The sequence below is a fragment of the Oncorhynchus tshawytscha genome, linkage group LG12, assembly GCF_018296145.1.
Source record: "Oncorhynchus tshawytscha isolate Ot180627B linkage group LG12, Otsh_v2.0, whole genome shotgun sequence".
NCBI classification, from domain to species: domain Eukaryota; kingdom Metazoa; phylum Chordata; class Actinopteri; order Salmoniformes; family Salmonidae; genus Oncorhynchus; species Oncorhynchus tshawytscha.
In genome coordinates, this window is record NC_056440.1 from 22,400,887 (window position 1) to 22,420,904 (window position 20,018).

General features: G+C 41.2%; 2 protein-coding genes across 3 annotated transcripts in view; one reads left to right on the forward strand and one right to left on the reverse strand.

The window, feature by feature from the left end:
* LOC112262712 (palmitoyltransferase ZDHHC8B) overlaps positions 1 to 8,330 on the reverse strand; it is a 112,706-nt gene extending 104,376 nt beyond the window's left edge. The window contains exons 1-2 of one of the 2 annotated variants that reach the window (XM_024438430.2): positions 8,024 to 8,059; positions 6,294 to 6,374 (exon numbers count right to left, since the gene is read on the reverse strand). Coding sequence is in view for 1 of the 2 variants with exons in the window: in XM_024438428.2 (XP_024294196.1) it covers positions 8,024 to 8,127 (104 nt within the window). In the remaining variant the exon portion in view is untranslated. Of the gene's footprint in view, positions 1 to 6,293; positions 6,375 to 8,023 lie in introns of both variants that reach the window. The other variant, XM_024438428.2, reaches the window with a different exon arrangement.
* Positions 8,331 to 8,784: 454 nt separating this feature from the next.
* LOC112262716 (serine/threonine-protein phosphatase PGAM5, mitochondrial) lies at positions 8,785 to 19,963 on the forward strand. The gene is made up of 6 exons (XM_024438437.2): positions 8,785 to 9,361; positions 9,594 to 9,769; positions 9,969 to 10,094; positions 16,695 to 16,783; positions 17,379 to 17,512; positions 17,744 to 19,963. The coding sequence occupies exons 1-6, from the start codon at positions 9,150 to 9,152 to the stop codon at positions 17,892 to 17,894; spliced, it is 888 nt and encodes a 295-aa protein (XP_024294205.1). The 5' UTR covers positions 8,785 to 9,149; the 3' UTR covers positions 17,895 to 19,963.
* Positions 19,964 to 20,018: the final 55 nt, after the last annotated feature.

The following is a 20,018-nucleotide window of genomic DNA, read 5'->3' on the forward strand; positions in this document are numbered from 1 at the left end:
CATGCCATGGTTATGGAGGAGAGGGATCTGATATATGGTAGTACCATGCCATGGTTATGGAGGAGAGGGATCTGATATATGGTAGTACCATGCCATGGTTATAGAGGAGAGGGATCTGATTTATGGTAGTACCATGCCATGGTTATGGAGGAGAGGGATCTGATATATGGTAGTACCATGCCATGGTTATGGAGGAGAGGGATCTGATATATGGTAGTACCATGCCATGGTTATGGAGGAGAGGGATCTGATATATGGTAGTACCATGCCATGGTTATGGAGGAGAGGGATCTGATATATAGTAGTACCATGCCATGGTTATGGAGGAGAGGGATCTGATATATGGTAGTACCATGCCATAGCCTGTGGCAGATACCGACTGGGATATTGCTCTCCCTGTGAGGGGGTGGGAGAGAGGGGAAGGCTAGGAGGATGAAGTCGATAACATGGATATCAACCCATAATATGTAGTTAACAGAGTCATTTGGGAGCTTGCCTTTATATTATATCAAAACTCCTGGTCTGAAATATACATTTGATCTAATTACTGTCACATAGCCTGCAGTAAAAAAAATATAGCAGACATATCCATCTTGGAGTGTGTAAACCCCCATCGGAGAGAGAGTCAGAGGGAGTCATCACACTGTCTATTGTTTGAAATAAGTATTTGGTGTTTTGTTGTATTGATGCCATTTCCCTATCTTCATCGTCAGTGGAAAAACTCATCTTCAACTAATTTTTTGTGTTTGTCAGTTTCACTACAGACGCAAACAAACAAAACGCATGAACTCTAGATAGTATAAAATAAATACAATAGAAATTACATTGATCTACAGGCCTACATCATGTAAATCAGAGACTCAAGCTAACATAATCATCCTTATGTTTCTATTGAATCCCTCAATTACAAAGTATGGATGAGATGAGGCCATACACCACCCATGTACAGCATGAGACCATACACCACCCATCTATAGCATGAGACCATACACCACCCATCTATAGCATGAGACCATACACCACCCATCTATAGCATGAGACCATACACCACCCATGTATAGCATGAGGCCATACGCCACCCATCCATAGCATGAGACCATGCACCACCCATCCATAGCATGAGACCATGCACCACCCATCCATAGCATGAGACCATACACCACCCATCCATAGCATGAGACCATACACCACCCATCTATAGCATGAGACCATACACCACTCATCTATAGCATGAGACCAAACACCACCCATGTATAGCATGAGGCCATACACCACCCATGTATAGCATGAGGCCATACACCACCCATGTGGCGGCAGGGTAGCCTAGTGGTTAGAGCATTGGACTAGTAACCGGAAGGTTGCAAGTTCAAACCCCAAGCTGACAAGGTACAAATCTGTCATTCTGCCCCTGAACAGGCAGTTAATCCACTGTTCCTAGGCCGTCATTGAAAATAAGAATTTGTTCTTAACTGACTTGCCTAGTTAAATAAAGGTAAAAAATAAAATAAAAAATGTATAGCATGAGGCCATACGCCACCCATCCATAGCATGAGACCATGCACCACCCATCCATAGCATGAGACCATGCACCACCCATCCATAGCATGAGACCATGCACCACCCATCCATAGCATGAGACCATACACAACCCATCTATAGCATGAGACCATACACCACCAATCTATAGCATGAGACCATACACCACCCGTCCATAGCATGAGACCATACACCACCAATCTATAGCATGAGAAAGTGGAAATAGAAGTGATAAATTGTGGAGGGGAACAGTCAGTGTTAATTAAAGGGGCTATGTAAACCTTTACCTTAAAATTGAACTCTATGGTTTATGTGTATGCTGCCAAATCTGATGACCCCAAGACATTTGATAAGGAGGAATTACAGTTCATTGTATCTTACTGTATGAGCGACAGTACATAGTTATCGTTTCATGATTGATTAAAAAAATATAGTCCTTTTCAAGATTTGGGATTGGTCCATCAGCCATCAAACAACTAGAGACTGTTCCTTTTAAAGTACATACATTATGTAGATTACAAACACAATCAGACAAATCTGATAAAAATAAACTGTGATAGAAAGAATATAGTGTAGTGAAAAAGAGTGGGGTTAAAGTCTCAATGACCATGCAGAGATTAGTAATCTCCATGAGGGAGCCAACATTAATGAGAACTAATAAGGTATATACACAATTAAAACAAATATTTTCCATGTTATTGAAGGGGAGTAGAATTACATGCACAATAAAACCAACATTGCTTTTATATCGACCTGTGAGTCATCCTCATTCCTCCCATGTTCTTGCTGTAATATAGTACATGACTGTGAGGAGCCCTTTGAGAGAAAGAGAGAGAACAGCATAACCCAGCACCAAATTCATCTACCAGACCACTCCATAGCCTGAGGTGCTGCTTGTAAAAGAGGAAATATGGATGAAATTGTATTGCTATTTAATCTGACACGACTAGCCACAGACCCAGACCTGCTAAACGCATTTTCAATGGTGAAACATAAAGATGCATGTATCTACCCAAACCTGAGGACAGGCAGTTGTGTAGTGATTTTATGAATCACGTTGGCATTGCGGATCTCAGTGAGATTATCAGCATCTATGAGACACAGAAGACTGAAGCGTCCCCTATAACCTATCGCTCTCATGTTATCGGCGGTATATCAATCCTGTTATCTTCATCTCTGATGTTAACTCACTGTGACACTGCATGAGGAAGGAGAGCTCTGCTCTTTCCAGAGTAGTGACAGGATAGAAAAGCTGCATGGATGGAGAGAGAGACAGAGACGGAGAGAACGAGAGCAAAATCTGAAGTCTAGTGATAATCTAAAAGAGGATGAGATATTCAAAATCTAAACAACACAAAGAACAAGGTGGGTGATTTAGCAAACCAGACAGACAGCCTAAATGCCATCATGCTATTTTAATACAGAAGGCTGATATCCTTTGAAATGATATCAAACAAACGGTGCCGATATCACTTTGCCCATATCAAAACAAACAATGTAGATTCAATTACTAAACTAACATCAAATCCACAGCGAGACCCACAATCAAACACATTAATATACTATAGGAGAGTGGAGATCTGGGCTGGGCTCTCATGGTCTCTAATATGCAGTACTTATTGACACTAATGAATTGAACAGCAGCAGTGCTTACTGAACCTCCCAATAAAGAGAGAGGACAGCAGCAGTGCTTACTGAACCTCCCAATAAAGAGAGAGTACAGCAGCAGTGCTTACTGAACCTCCCAATAAAGAGAGAGTACAGCAGCAGTGCTTACTGAACCTCCCAATAAAGAGAGAGTACAGCAGCAGTGCTTACTGAACCTCCCAATAAAGAGAGAGTACAGCAGCAGTGCTTACTGAACCTCCCAATGAAGAGAGAGTACAGCAGCAGTGCTTACTGAACCTCCCAATGAAGAGAGAGTACAGCAGCAGTGCTTACTGAACCTCCCAATGAAGAGAGAGTACAGCAGCAGTGCTTACTGAACCTCCCAATGAAGAGAGAGGACAGCAGCAGTGCTTACTGAACCTCCCAATACAGAGAGAGGACAGCAGCAGTGCTTACTGAACCTCCCAATAAATAGAGAAGACAGCAGCAGTGCTTACTGAACATCCCAATACAGAGAGAGGACAGCATCAGTGCTTACTGAACCTCCCAATAAAGAGAGAGGACAGCAGTAGTGCTTACTGAACCTCCCAATAAAGAGAGAGGACAGCAGCAGCGCTGCATAAACACACACAGTCTGTGTCCCAAATGGCACCCTATTCCCTATAAAGTGCACTACTGTTGACCAGAGCCAACTATTTAGGGAATCGGTGTCATTTGGAATAAGATGTATGTATGGCCTCACCACCCATGTCTAGCATGAGGCCATACACCACCCATCTATAGCATGAGATCATACACAACCCATCTATAGCATGAGACCATACACCACCTGTCCATAGCATGAGACCATACACCACCAATCTATAGCAGGAGAAAGTGGAAACAGAAGTGATAAATTGTGGAGGGGAACAGTCAGTGTTAATTAAAGGGGTTATGTAAACCTTTACCTTAAAATTGAACTCTATGGTTTCTGTGTATGCTGCCAAATCTGATGACCCCAAGACATTTGATAAGGAGGAATTACAGTTCATCGTATCTTACTGTATGAGCGACAGTACATAGTTATCGTTTCATGATTGATTAAAAAAATATGGTCCGTTTCAAGATTTGGGATTGGTCCATCAGCCATCAAACAACTAGAGACTGTTCCTTTTAAAGTACATACATTATGTAGATTACAAACACAATCAGACAAATCTGATAAAAATAAACTGTGATAGAAAGAATATAGTGTAGTGAAAAAGAGTGGGGTTAAATTCTCAATGACCATGCAGAGATTAGTAATCTCCACGAGGGAGCACTGCAGCAGTGCTGCGTAAACACACACAGTCTGTGTCCCAAATGGCACCCTATTCCCTATAAAGTGCACTACTGTTGACCAGAGCCAACTATTTAGGGAATCGGTGTCATTTGGATTAAGATCATTGGGGATGTACATTTAATTACTATCCTAAAAGTTCAATTAATATGGTAGAGAAGAGATTACCACAATGTTTTAAAACACCACAGACACCAGGAAACATCAAGCACTTAGCCCTGGATATTGGAATTAATCCATCTATCCAGCCCTCACCACCACCACCATCATCATCATGTTGGGGTGAGTAAGTACTGTATGAGATTAAAGACTCCCCTGGTTTGCTCTATGACATCCTAATGTATCATTATACACTTGAACATAACTTTCACAATGACCGATTTTTGTTACAATGTCCACACCAGCATACTATATAGTTAGAATGAAGCAATGTACTGGGCATTCTAAGTGGTATTCTAGTATGGACATTGGATCAAACATTGCCCATACCAGCAGAGTAATAGTGGTCATGGAGGAAAAGAGAGTAATTAATCAGGAAACAATGGAGTCTACTGGATAACTTGAGTATCGCCACGTTTAAATAAATCTATATTGTAAAGGAGGAAACAGATGTGGAAGTCAAAGATGAGATTTCTCTGTCTGTCCACGTTGCTCTGGCTCCCTTGCCAATGTGTACTTACATGACTCCCTGGGAGATATTTTGCCTCTAAACACAACCAGCCACCTCTTCTATAACATATTGCCATAAAAACTGCTGAAAGCAGTACCCATCCGCATGATCAATTGATAGTGTCCAGAAATCCATCTCACCCCCCTTAAAAAGGGGATATCGGTCTTCGACAGCAAATGATAAGAGTTAGCTTCTGCATTTTTATCCATGGCAGGTAGAAAATGTATTGGACAATGGGCATTTGGTCAAGGGCATGGGGAAAGACGTTATACAAAGTGTTTGTGTCAGCACCCAGTCCAACATTATAGCACATCTTGTTTCTGGAGAAATACCAGAAACTGGACCTACATGGAGGAATCAGGGAACCTTGTCACATGGCATTATGAGCCTTATGTGAATGAGTGAATCATATTGTGGTCGTGGAGGACAGACACACTGTAAAGCCACTGACAGACAAGCCAGGCACAGCAGTAACAGTAACACTGGGCCAGAGCTCAGCTGGCACTTATACTATTCGCACAGTGTCTCTTCCTCCATGCCTGATATGACATTTGTGTGAAGAGCTGGCAATCACATGGCCCACAATGACTCACTCTATGGCTGGGAGAAGGGAGATGGCTCACAGGTCTTTCAATCTAGTATACGTGGGGCTTCATCTATGTGGTCTCCTGCTGTGTGTTGTGTTGTGGTGCACTGTGGAATGTTGTTTTGCATTGCGGTGTATTAAGGAGTATTGAGGTGTATTGAGGAGAATTGTGGTTAGAGCGTTGGGCCAGTAACTGGAAGGTTGCTGGATCGAATCCCTGAGCTGACAAGGTAGAAATATGTTGTTTTGTCCCTGAGCAAGACAGTTAACCCACTGTTCCCCGGGCGCCGAAGACGTGGATGTTGATTATGGCAGCCCCCTGCACCTCTCTGATTCAGAGGGGTTGGGTTAAATGCGGAAGACACATTTCAGTTGAATACATTTAGTTGGACAACTGACTAGGTATCCCCCTTTCCCTATTGTGTAAAACATGTGTGTCCCACATATTTTAGTGTGAATGTGTACAGTTATTCCACCCCAGGGGGTTCCGTTATACATGGGCCAATCCTCTGAATATGTAACTGCATGAGAAATCAAAGAGCAAAGCAACACCAGGGTAAAATCCTAATCCTTACCCATCTGTTGGGGGTCAATGATTGGCCCATCTATCTGGCCCTGAACACAGCTTGACTGGAACCCCTGCTGCAATAGAGAAGCTGGGCAGAAAAACCGAGGTCTGTAAGATTGTAGCGGGACCTACAAAGTTTTCCACAGCACTGTATCAGCTACTGTGGTGACAATGCATACAACTAGCACATCAGGGCTACAGCATTAGCCTACTTCTTCATCTGACCATTTGTCTATGCAAAGCCTCTTACAGCCAGGGAGGAACCAGGGAGTTGTTGTTGACACTCCAATCTAGATTGCTGGGCAACAGGGCAAGCCAAGTCCATAGGTTTCCTTTAATCTAAACCATTAACCCCCAGTACAAACACCATGCTACACCCTGAATAGTTTAGTCTGGGCAACATTTGAAACCATTTGCTTTACGTTGCTTCTGTTGTTTTTTTGATGATTTTCTATTTGTTGTCTGCTAATAATTACATGCACCAGTTTCCCTTTTAAACAGCTGCTTTTAACAGCACGAAGGAGAACAGTGTCATGGAATAAAGACTGATATCATAATCATCACATGAAATAACGTTACATCTGCTGATTTATTTATCACATCGTGACTGCATGAGAACATCTGATGGTCCTTTTAGCTAAACATATGAGTCACACAACAGGTGTAGGACAAATAACATGTAATGTGGTGTGGCAAAGCTTCACTTTACAGTCTCTCTAAACCAGCCAGAGTAGAAAGTGACACCTATTTGACCACAAAATAGACAATAAATAGTTCAGTCAAACCACTAGTCTCCATAAGCAAATAGACTCAGCTGTAAATCTAAGTGCAGATTCAAATTTGCAGCAGGCCTAGGCTGTACTCCAAATGTTACAATCAGATTATTAGCCTGTCTATAAATTATGCATTTAAAGTAGATCACAGGGTCAATCAGGGATGCAATCCATGACGTGGGACCGTGTGTGTGCGCGTCTAGAACAAAACAAATAGAACAAAACAAATCAGGGTGGAAAAAAAGAACCTTCAGAAAAACATCACTCATTGTAAACCACATACATTAATGAAGGTGCAGCGGTACCGCTCGAAACCCTACAACCTTCAGAGCGCATGCACATGAGTGACAGGAGTAAATGTCCCGTTAAACACTTAGATGTAGATTTCGAAGGCGAGGCAGTATTCCTATTCAATATTGAACTCATCCATAACCCAAGCTACCAGCTGCAACAATATTTATTCGCTGCTCCGTTGCTTGTTTTTCCCGTAGAACTAAAGGAGAAACTAGCTGGCAAGTATGGCGGACTACGGCTTCATGGTAACCTATACCCGCTATGTGCCTACCTCCTAGGCTACTTCAAGCTTGAGTGGGGTGTCCGATGACGTTTATTCTAGAAAAAAAATGAATTTGGGAAACAAATATAGCCTAAAGTTGGCCTACATGCCACAAAGGAGTTTCCATCATAATGCCTCGACACACATAAACATTGTTACCAAAACGAGTACAAGACAATAATAACATGTCCCGTGCACAGTCAAAACGTTTGATTAAACCATTCATAACAGCATAAAGATCCGACCTGAAAAAGCAGTCTAAACCTCCAACAAAAACTTCTAACAGTAATAGCCATTTACTACCACCAGATCATTGGACCTAGGCTTGGACTGATACTAACGAGGACGCTTTATTATGTGTAGACTATTAGCAGAAGCATGTATGACTTAAACAAGGATAAAACTTACGTAAAAACGAAGAATAAGGTGGTGGATCCCACAAGAAAAGTGGCAGCAGTAGATACCGGGATGTATTTGGTGGGTTTAAATCTCTTTCCAACGCTGTTGGGCATTCTGTAATTTCCACATTCCTCAATTATTTATTCCAATTGGAGACGGTATACAGATGTAAAGATCCAGTCTGAAATATCTACATTTACCGATTCAGAAAATATGTCTTTATTACTGTTAAACGCACACAGATCTAAAGATAGTCAAGCAAAAAATATACTGCGCTCCGAAAGACTAGAAATCCTACTCTAGCAATCCAGCCCACGAGTGAGGTCACAAAACCGCTTGAAAGGTGGAGCCTAGGTTGAAGATAACAATATAATATATTTTAAACCCAGTTTAATGCTAAACGAAGAGGACTGTGATGGGATGCTTAGGTTACAGCCAGGGGCCACACGTTTTATTCACCCTCAAATCGGATTTTACATATTTAATTTTGTTTAAAAAAATGTTTTGCATGTCTAAACCAGTCACTCATCACTATCGTTTTATGCAACTTTTGTTACATATACATTCCTTTTGACTTTGACCCTACTGTGAGGGTAGAGAGTGAAAAGCCAAAAAAGATTATTATTATTTATTATAATAAGGACCTCCACAAGCTCTCTGCTCCCCTGCTGAATTTTCTGGTCTTTGGCATCTGTTTCATGGGCTGTGCGCGCCCTCTAATGGTGAATAATTTGTTAGTTTTGTCCAGCTTTCGCGTATCGTAATATGTGCGTTTAGCTGGTTCTTTGGCTCTAGCGAGACACCATAGTTCCAAGCACTGTATGTTTTCCTTTTTAATTAGCTGCTAGCTTGTTAAGTGATTCCAAGTAGCTTCATAATCTTTGACTGGATTTATTTTTAGCTAGCGATTAAAGAGTCGTTGGAGGGTATTCACTCTATTCCTGCACATAGAAAGGGTGTAAATCCACAGACCAGACCAGAGGCTGTCTAGCTAGGTCAGGATTAGCCGCTCCTCGAGACTGCTGGCTGCTCAGTTCTTGAAAGGGATCTCTTCTACTACAGACGTTGGGCGGCATTAGCAAGTTAGCTCGCTACCTAGAAAACGCACTGCACAGAACCGATAGTTTTTCACAACATGTCATATCGGAGGACAATTAAAATAGTGTGTGGGTTCGCTGGCGGATCAGCGGTGCTGGTTGTTGCGGCTGCCGCAGCGGAATACCAGGGCTGTTTCGGCCACACGCGAGCCGCTCGGTGGAGCCTGTTCAATGTTTTGCAAGCTGCACAGCCAGCGGGGAACCGCACTGTTGAATCTACTGGAAATGCCTGGGATTTCAACTGGGATAAGTATGCCTCCTTTATTAGCTAAGTCTGATGCAGACTACTATAAAACATAGAGGGCGGTCAGCTCTGTTCACGTGGGTCAAGTAGTTTAGTCTGACTGAGTCAGTGTGATTGATTGATATTAACAGCCAGCGACAACATGTTGACAGCCTGACAGGTCTGGGCTCTTGGCATGTCATCAAGAGAAGTAAACCGCAACACACATAACTGATTTGTTCCCTCTGTACTGTACTAGGCGGGACCCGTCCGCACTATTGACAAATGGGAAGAAGAAGGAGGTCGTCAGTGAAGACCCAAGCTCAGAGCAGGACAATGGGAAACCCAAAGCCACACGCAACATCCTCCTCATCAGACACTCCCAGTACAACTTGAGTGGCAATGGAGACCATGAGAGAATCCTCACCCCTTTAGGTTGTGTACCCAGTGCTGCTGTGTACTCATGTTGCTAAAGGCATGAAACATAGACCTATTTCTCAACTCTAATCTCCAGCTCAACAGTTGAATTTTAGTGAATAAGAAGAGTATATTCAGCAGCACTCAACAGAGGTGGTGAAAGTGTTTCACAATTGCAGTCTAATAATTTTTGGGACTATGTGTTTGTGTTCTGCAGGTCGGGAGCAGGCTGAGTTTACTGGCCAGCGGTTGGCTGCCCTTGGGTTAAAGTATGACATCATGGTCCACTCCACTATGGCCAGGGCCACCGAGACTGCCAACATCATCAGCAAATACCTCCCAGGTCAGAACCATAGACCGGCAAACTTTACAGCTGAGGCGTATGCTGGAGTATATACAATATTTACTTTACAGCTGAGGCGCACGCCTGAGTATATACAATATTTACTTTACAGCTGAGGCGTATGCCGGAGTATATACAATATTTACTTTACAGCTGAGGCGCACGCCAGAGTATATACAATATTTACTTTACAGCTGAGGCGTATTCCGGAGTATATACAATATTTACTTTACAGCTGAGGCGCACGCCAGAGTATATACAATATTTACTTTACAGCTGAGGTGTATGCCGGAGTATATACAATATTTACTTTACAGCTGAGGCGTATGCTGGAGTATATACAATATTTACTTTACAGCTGAGGCGTACGCCGGAGTATATACAATATTTACTTTACAGCTGAGGCTTATGCCGGAGTATATACAATATTTACTTTACAGCTGAGGCGCACGCCAGAGTATATACAATATTTACTTTACAGCTGAGGCGTATGCCGGAGTATATACAATATTTACTTTACAGCTGAGGCGTATGCCGGAGTATATACAATATTTACTTTACAGCTGAGGCGCACGCCAGAGTATATACAATATTCACTTTACAGCTGAGGCATATGCTGGAGTTTATACAATATTCACTTTACAGCTGAGGCGTATGCTGGAGTATATACAATATTTACTTTACAGCTGAGGCGCACGCCAGAGTATATACAATATTTACTTTACAGCTGAGGCGTATTCCAGAGTATATACAATATTTACTTTACAGCTGAGGCGTATGCTGGAGTATATACAATATTCACTTTACAGCTGAGGCGTATTCCAGAGTATATACAATATTTACTTTACAGCTGAGGCGTAGGCAGCTATGCTCAGAGTATATACAATATTTACTTTACAGCTGAGGCGTATGCTGGAGTTTATACAATATTCACTTTACAGCTGAGGCGTATGCTGGAGTATATACAATATTTACTTTACAGCTGAGGCGTATTCCAGAGTATATACAATATTTACTTTACAGCTGAGGCGTATGCTGGAGTATATACAATATTCACTTTACAGCTGAGGCGTATTCCAGAGTATATACAATATTTACTTTACAGCTGAGGCGTATGCTGGAGTATATACAATATTTACTTTACAGCTGAGGCGTATGCTGGAGTTTATACAATATTCACTTTACAGCTGAGGCGTATGCTGGAGTATATACAATATTCACTTTACAGCTGAGGCGTATTCCAGAGTATATACAATATTTACTTTACAGCTGAGGCGTATGCTGGAGTATATACAATATTCACTTTACAGCTGAGGCGTATGCTGGAGTATATACAATATTCACTTTACAGCTGAGGCGTATTCCAGAGTATATACAATATTTACTTTACAGCTGAGGCGCACGCCAGAGTATATACAATATTTACTTTACAGCTGAGGCATATGCTGGAGTATATACAATATTCACTTTACAGCTGAGGCATATGCTGGAGTTTATACAATATTCACTTTACAGCTGAGGCGCATTCCAGAGTATATACAATATTTACTTTACAGCTGAGGCGTATGCTGGGTATATACAATATTCACTTTACAGCTGAGGCGCATTCCAGAGTATATACAATATTTACTTTACAGCTGAGGCGTATGCTGGAGTATATACAATATTCACTTTACAGCTGAGGCGCATTGGAGTATATACAATATTTACTTTACAGCTGAGGCAGAGTATATACAATATTTACTTTACAGCTGAGGCGCACGCCAGAGTATATACAATATTTACTTTACAGCTGAGGCGCACGCCAGAGTATATACAATATTCACTTTACAGCTGAGGCATATGCTGGAGTATATACAATATTCACTTTACAGCTGAGGCGTATGCTGGAGTATATACAATATTCACTTTACAGCTGAGGCGTATTCCAGAGTATATACAATATTCACTTTACAGCTGAGGCGTATGCTGGAGTATATACAATATTCACTTTACAGCTGAGGCGTTTGCTGGAGTATATACAATATTCACTTTACAGCTGAGGCGTATGCCGGAGTATATACAATATTCACTTTACAGCTGAGGCGTATGCTGGAGTATATACAATATTTACTTTACAGCTGAGGCGTATGCTGGAGTATATACAATATTCACTTTACAGCTGAGGCGTATTCCAGAGTATATACAAAATTCACTTTACAGCTGAGGCGTATGCTGGAGTATATACAATATTCACTTTACAGCTGAGGCGTATGCTGGAGTATATACAATATTCACTTTACAGCTGAGGCGCATTCCAGAGTATATACAATATTTACTTTACAGCTGAGGCGTATGCTGGGGTATATACAATATTCACTTTACAGCTGAGGCGCATTCCAGAGTATATACAATATTTACTTTACAGCTGAGGCGTATGCTGGAGTATATACAATATTCACTTTACAGCTGAGGCGCATTCGAGTATATACAATATTTACTTTACAGCTGAGGCGCATTCCAGAGTATATACAATATTTACTTTACAGCTGAGGCGCACGCCAGAGTATATACAGTATTTACTTTACAGCTGAGGCGCACGCCAGAGTATATACAATATTCACTTTACAGCTGAGGCATATGCTGGAGTATATACAATATTCACTTTACAGCTGAGGCGTATGCTGGAGTATATACAATATTCACTTTACAGCTGAGGCGTATTCCAGAGTATATACAATATTCACTTTACAGCTGAGGCGTATGCTGGAGTATATACAATATTCACTTTACAGCTGAGGCGTTTGCTGGAGTATATACAATATTCACTTTACAGCTGAGGCGTATGCCGGAGTATATACAATATTCACTTTACAGCTGAGGCGTATGCTGGAGTATATACAATATTTACTTTACAGCTGAGGCGTATGCTGGAGTATATACAATATTCACTTTACAGCTGAGGCGTATTCCAGAGTATATACAATATTCACTTTACAGCTGAGGCGTATGCTGGAGTATATACAATATTCACTTTACAGCAGGCGTATTTATACAGTATTCACTTTACAGCTGAGGCGTATGCTGGAGTATATACAATATTCACTTTACAGCTGAGGCGTATGCTGGAGTATATACAATATTCACTTTACAGAGGCGTATTCCAGAGTATATACAATATTTACTTTACAGCTGAGGCGCACGCCAGAGTATATACAATATTTACTTTACAGCTGAGGCGTATGCTGGAGTATATACAATATTCACTTTACAGCTGAGGCATATGCTGGAGTTTATACAATATTCACTTTACAGCTGAGGCGCATTCCAGAGTATATACAATATTTACTTTACAGCTGAGGCGTATGCTGAGTATATACAATATTCACTTTACAGCTGAGGCGCATTCCAGAGTATATACAATATTTACTTTACAGCTGAGGCGTATGCTGGAGTATATACAATATTCACTTTACAGCTGAGGCGCATTCCAGAGTATATACAATATTTACTTTACAGCTGAGGCGCATGCAGAGTATATACAATATTTACTTTACAGCTGAGGCGCATTCCAGAGTATATACAATATTTACTTTACAGCTGAGGCGTATGCTGGGGTATATACAATATTCACTTTACAGCTGAGGCGCATTCCAGAGTATATACAATATTTACTTTACAGCTGAGGCGCATTCGAGTATATACAATATTTACTTTACAGCTGAGGCGCATTCCAGAGTATATACAATATTTACTTTACAGCTGAGGCGCACGCCAGAGTATATACAATATTTACTTTACAGCTGAGGCGTATGCTGGAGTATATACAATATTCACTTTACAGCTGAGGCGTATGCTGGAGTATATACAATATTCACTTTACAGCTGAGGCGTATTCCAGAGTATATACAATATTCACTTTACAGCTGAGGCGTATGCTGGAGTATATACAATATTCACTTTACAGCTGAGGCGTATGCTGGAGTATATACAATATTCACTTTACAGCTGAGGCGTATGCCGGAGTATATACAATATTCACTTTACAGCTGAGGCGTATGCTGGAGTATATACAATATTTACTTTACAGCTGAGGCGTATTCCAGAGTATATACAATATTCACTTTACAGCTGAGGCGTATGCTGGAGTATATACAATATTCACTTTACAGCTGAGGCGTATGCTGGAGTATATACAATATTCACTTTACAGCTGAGGCGTATGCCGGAGTATATACAATATTCACTTTACAGCTGAGGCGTATGCTGGAGTATATACAATATTTACTTTACAGCTGAGGCGTATGCTGGAGTATATACAATATTCACTTTACAGCTGAGGCGTATTCCAGAGTATATACAATATTCACTTTACAGCTGAGGCGTATGCTGGAGTATATACAATATTCACTTTACAGCTGAGGCGTATGCTGGAGTATATACAATATTCACTTTACAGCTGAGGCGTATTCCAGAGTATATACAATATTTACTTTACAGCTGAGGCGCACGCCAGAGTATATACAATATTTACTTTACAGCTGAGGCGTATGCTGGAGTATATACAATATTCACTTTACAGCTGAGGCATATGCTGGAGTTTATACAATATTCACTTTACAGCTGAGGCGCATTCCAGAGTATATACAATATTTACTTTACAGCTGAGGCGTATGCTGGAGTATATACAATATTCACTTTACAGCTGAGGCGCATTCCAGAGTATATACAATATTTACTTTACAGCTGAGGCGTATGCTGGGGTATATACAATATTCACTTTACAGCTGAGGCGCATTCCAGAGTATATACAATATTTACTTTACAGCTGAGGCGTATGCTGGAGTATATACAATATTCACTTTACAGCTGAGGCGCATTCGAGTATATACAATATTTACTTTACAGCTGAGGCGCATTCCAGAGTATATACAATATTTACTTTACAGCTGAGGCGCACGCCAGAGTATATACAGTATTTACTTTACAGCTGAGGCGCACGCCAGAGTATATACAATATTCACTTTACAGCTGAGGCATATGCTGGAGTATATACAATATTCACTTTACAGCTGAGGCGTATGCTGGAGTATATACAATATTCACTTTACAGCTGAGGCGTATTCCAGAGTATATACAATATTCACTTTACAGCTGAGGCGTATGCTGGAGTATATACAATATTCACTTTACAGCTGAGGCGTTTGCTGGAGTATATACAATATTCACTTTACAGCTGAGGCGTATGCCGGAGTATATACAATATTCACTTTACAGCTGAGGCGTATGCTGGAGTATATACAATATTTACTTTACAGCTGAGGCGTATGCTGGAGTATATACAATATTCACTTTACAGCTGAGGCGTATTCCAGAGTATATACAATATTCACTTTACAGCTGAGGCGTATGCTGGAGTATATACAATATTCACTTTACAGCTGAGGCGTATGCTGGAGTATATACAATATTCACTTTACAGCTGAGGCGCATTCCAGAGTATATACAATATTTACTTTACAGCTGAGGCGTATGCTGGGGTATATACAATATTCACTTTACAGCTGAGGCGCATTCCAGAGTATATACAATATTTACTTTACAGCTGAGGCGTATGCTGGAGTATATACAATATTCACTTTACAGCTGAGGCGCATTCGAGTATATACAATTTACTTTACAGCTGAGGCGCATTCCAGAGTATATACAATATTTACTTTACAGCTGAGGCGCACGCCAGAGTATATACAATATTTACTTTACAGCTGAGGCGCACGCCAGAGTATATACAATATTCACTTTACAGCTGAGGCATATGCTGGAGTATATACAATATTCACTTTACAGCTGAGGCGTATGCTGGAGTATATACAATATTCACTTTACAGCTGAGGCGTATTCCAGAGTATATACAATATTCACTTTACAGCTGAGGCGTATGCTGGAGTATATACAATATTCACTTTACAGCTGAGGCGTTTGCTGGAGTATATACAATATTCACTTTACAGCTGAGGCGTATGCTGGAGTATATACAATATTCACTTTACAGCTGAGGCGTATTCCAGAGTATATACAATATTCACTTTACAGCTGAGGCGTATGCTGGAGTATATACAATATTCACTTTACAGCTGAGGCGTATTCCAGAGTATATACAGTATTCACTTTACAGCTGAGGCGTATGCTGGAGTATATACAATATTCACTTTACAGCTGAGGCGTATGCTGGAGTATATACAATATTCAGATCCAGGTCCCATGAGACTAACCAGTACCGTACATCAGGAGTGACCACATCTCCTTCTGGAGAGCTACCATCCTGAAGGATTTCTCAGACTGAATCGAACACTCCTGATTCAACTGAATCCATAGACCATATGGTTGAATCAGGTGTGTTTGTGTAGAGTAGGAGCAAAAGCCAGTAGTTCAGGAGAAGGGCTGGTCACCTGCTCCTATACATCTTGCAGATATTCACATCACCTGATACCAAGGCTTTATCTGATAACAGCCTCAGAAGCTTTGATCTCAGATATTTCAGATGTAAAAATGTCATGAATCATGAGTATTTCACTACTCACCGCTAACTAACTTTAATCTTCCGTTATGTTATTGGTTTAGGGGTGGAGCTGGTGAGCTGTGATTTGCTAAGAGAAGGAGCACCCATTCAACCTGTGCCTCCTGTCACCCACTGGAAGCCTGACGCTGTGGTGAGATGGCCATTCTGGGTTCTCAACAGCCTGTGTGTCTGTCATATTACCTCCTGTTCAGTGTCCCTTTCACTTGTTATCTATACTGAACAAAAATATAAACTCAACATGCAACGATTTCTGAGATATTACTGTGTTACAGTTTATAGAAGGAAATCAGTCAATTGAAATAAATTCATGAGGCACTAATCTATGGATTTCACATGACTGGGCAGGGATGCAGACATGGGTGGCCCTAGGCGGGCATAGGCCCACCCACTGTGTAATGATCATGCTGTTTAATAAGCTTCTTGATATCCCAAACCTGTCATGTGGATGGATTATTTTGGCAAAGGAGAAGTGCTCACTAACAGGGATGTAAACAAATGTGTGCACAAAGTTTGAGAGAGACCTTTTCTGTGCGTATGGAACATTTCTTGGATCTTTTATTTCAGCTCATGAAAAATGGGACCAACACTTTACATGTTGCGTTCATATTTTTGTTCAGTATAGTTACAGCTGTCTGCTTGTATGTATCATTCAATGCAATGCAATCAGAGGTCAGCTCAAACTCTCGTCTTACACAACCACTGTGGACCTTTCTACCGCTCTACAGCAGTACCACGAGGACGGGGCCCGGATCGAGGCTGCCTTCCGCCGCTACATCCACCGCGCTGACCCCAAGCAGAAGGAGGACAGCTACGAGATCATCGTCTGTCATGCCAATGTCATCCGCTATTTTGTGTGCAGGTGTGTTGCTCTCCCGAGGCAGGCTGAAGCTGGACCAAAGCCCTATTCAACAAGATGATGCTAATCATCATGACTTTGTGTAGCAATTCCAATATACTGTATTCTATCTTTTGCATTTCGTGACAATAATGATGTGCTTGCCAACATCCCATGACAGATGTGTATATTTGTTAGATCAGGGTGTATCGGGTGCTCTAATGGTCTCAATCTCTTTCTGTCTGTATGTCTCAGGGCCCTGCAGTTTCCTCCAGAGGGCTGGCTGAGGATTGGGCTGAACAACGGCAGCATCACCTGGCTCACCGTGCGCCCCAGCGGCAGGGTGGCACTGAGGACACTGGGAGACTCAGGGTTCATGCCCCCGGACAAACTCACACGGACCTGACCATGTTCCACCTACAGTATTCACTCGTTCTCTTTCTGAGAGGTTCAGATGTCGGTCGCAGGGTGAACTGAATGGCTCTTGATTTCTGCTTAAGTGTCTTGAAAGTTATTTTTGGTGTTAATTTTGTAACTTCAATGTGCAATGAGATATTCTGTGGTGTTTTGTTGTGATCAACTCCCCTGCCATCGTTTGCCAACTAGGGGAAAGTGGGGTAAGTTGAGCGAAAGGGTTAGTTGAGCCACCGCTTGTTTCTAGGAAACCATGCACAAAACTAATAATGTGACCAACTATTTAGGAAGAGGCAATCATTTCATGGAGTCTGGGAAGGAAGAAACCATATGGTAAGCAAGTTACAGCCCAAAAACTGATTTTCACAAAGTTAAATTAATTTGTGTTATAAGTTCCATGATAATTTAGCAGGTGCTTATATTTGTCCTATTTCATACATCTACAAATGTATATTAATACACGTGATTTAGAAATGTGTCTTTTTTTTGTACATCACACCTCCCCCTGAGACACACTCAAAGAGGGGTCACAGCCAGGGTCTGCCATGATCAATGAGGACCGTGGCGCAATTAGGGTTAAGTGCCTTGCTCAAGGGAACATCAAGATATTTTTTTTTATGTTGTCGACTCTGGTATTTGATTTCAGTCACTGGCCCAACACTCTAACTGCTAGGCCATCTGATGCTTGTATCTAAACCTATGTAGATAGTTTAAAGATTGTTTTGTACAGCAGTTGGGGTCTTTACAAGCTACAATATGAGGTCCTAAACTTAGCATGAAAGTGCATCCTTGTAACTGTTTGGGCTAATATAGTCAAAATGTTTGCCTTGAGGTAACTTGAGCCAATACCACCATGACAAATTATGATTGCATTTTGACCGTTTTATACATAATATGCATAGTATTTTTGCAATGTGTCATGCATATGAACTCAAGACAGTGAATTTGTATTGATACAGAGCAGACATTATCATGCCTGTGTATAGAATTGTAAAACAAGAAGGGATCAAGCCACCCCTTGAGGTTCTTAACAGAGCAGTCAAGGAAGTGAGAGAAGGAGCAGCAGCAAGGAATGAAAACATACACTGAAGAGGTACAGTAACAAACATGTAGCTGTGTGAAAGTGAGTCTGTGGCAGAGGAACACAAGGTCTCATCTGATGACTTGGAGTCTGAGCTTGATAAACAAATCAAGAATCTCGCGGACCAGTTTCATGGGCTTAGTAGCCTCAAATACAGAGAACTTGCCAATTAATTGGCAGATTGAAACGTCCCTGTCCCAGATAACTGGTCAAGAGATGGAAGGGTAAGTGATATTGAAGAGCGAGATCTTTAACTGAAAGTAGGCATACATTTAAGACATTCAATATACCACAACCTTCCTTCCATTAATTCAACTTTGACCTACCAGCACCACCACCCACTTACCCCAAGGCGGCTCAATTTACCCTGTCCCTATGCTCAATTTACCCCATACCTGGGTTAGGTTGTGCCAAGAGTCCACTTTTTCTGGACAAGCTGTGTTTTCAAAAATGTTATGTTTATTTCCAGGAATACACAACATCATGAAATATATGTAGATATCATTGTTAGAAAGAATACTATATTTCCCTTGACATAGTGATGCTGAATGTAAAAGTTGCTCACAATACACCACTCTCCCCTACAGAGTGAAAGGGGAGTATACAGAGTATGTTGTGCCCTTTCTGTCTTGATTTTGTATTAAACTGAAGGGGATTTAGTTTTGATTCAGGTTTCTCAATGAACTGTTGCTGTAACAATGCCCTTAACTCAGAAAGCTGATGTGATGATGACTGCCAGGGGCCACTCAACACTTATTATGAATGTAAACAGTATGTGAGTTTCAAAGACAAAGTGATAGGATTTTTAAACCAAAATCATTTGTCCAAAGTATGGCATATTTGCTGTAGTTCTGGTAATGCTTCTCATGCTGTCCTTTTGTATTTGGATCAACGCTTCCTCTTAGGTTTAGATACAGTTGTGTTCAGTAGAAACATGTAATAAAGGACACATGGTCATGTAAATGTTTAGTGTTCCTCAGCAGTACACCAAATAAGTACTCTTACTTATAAAATAGGGTTAGCATTAACTCAAGC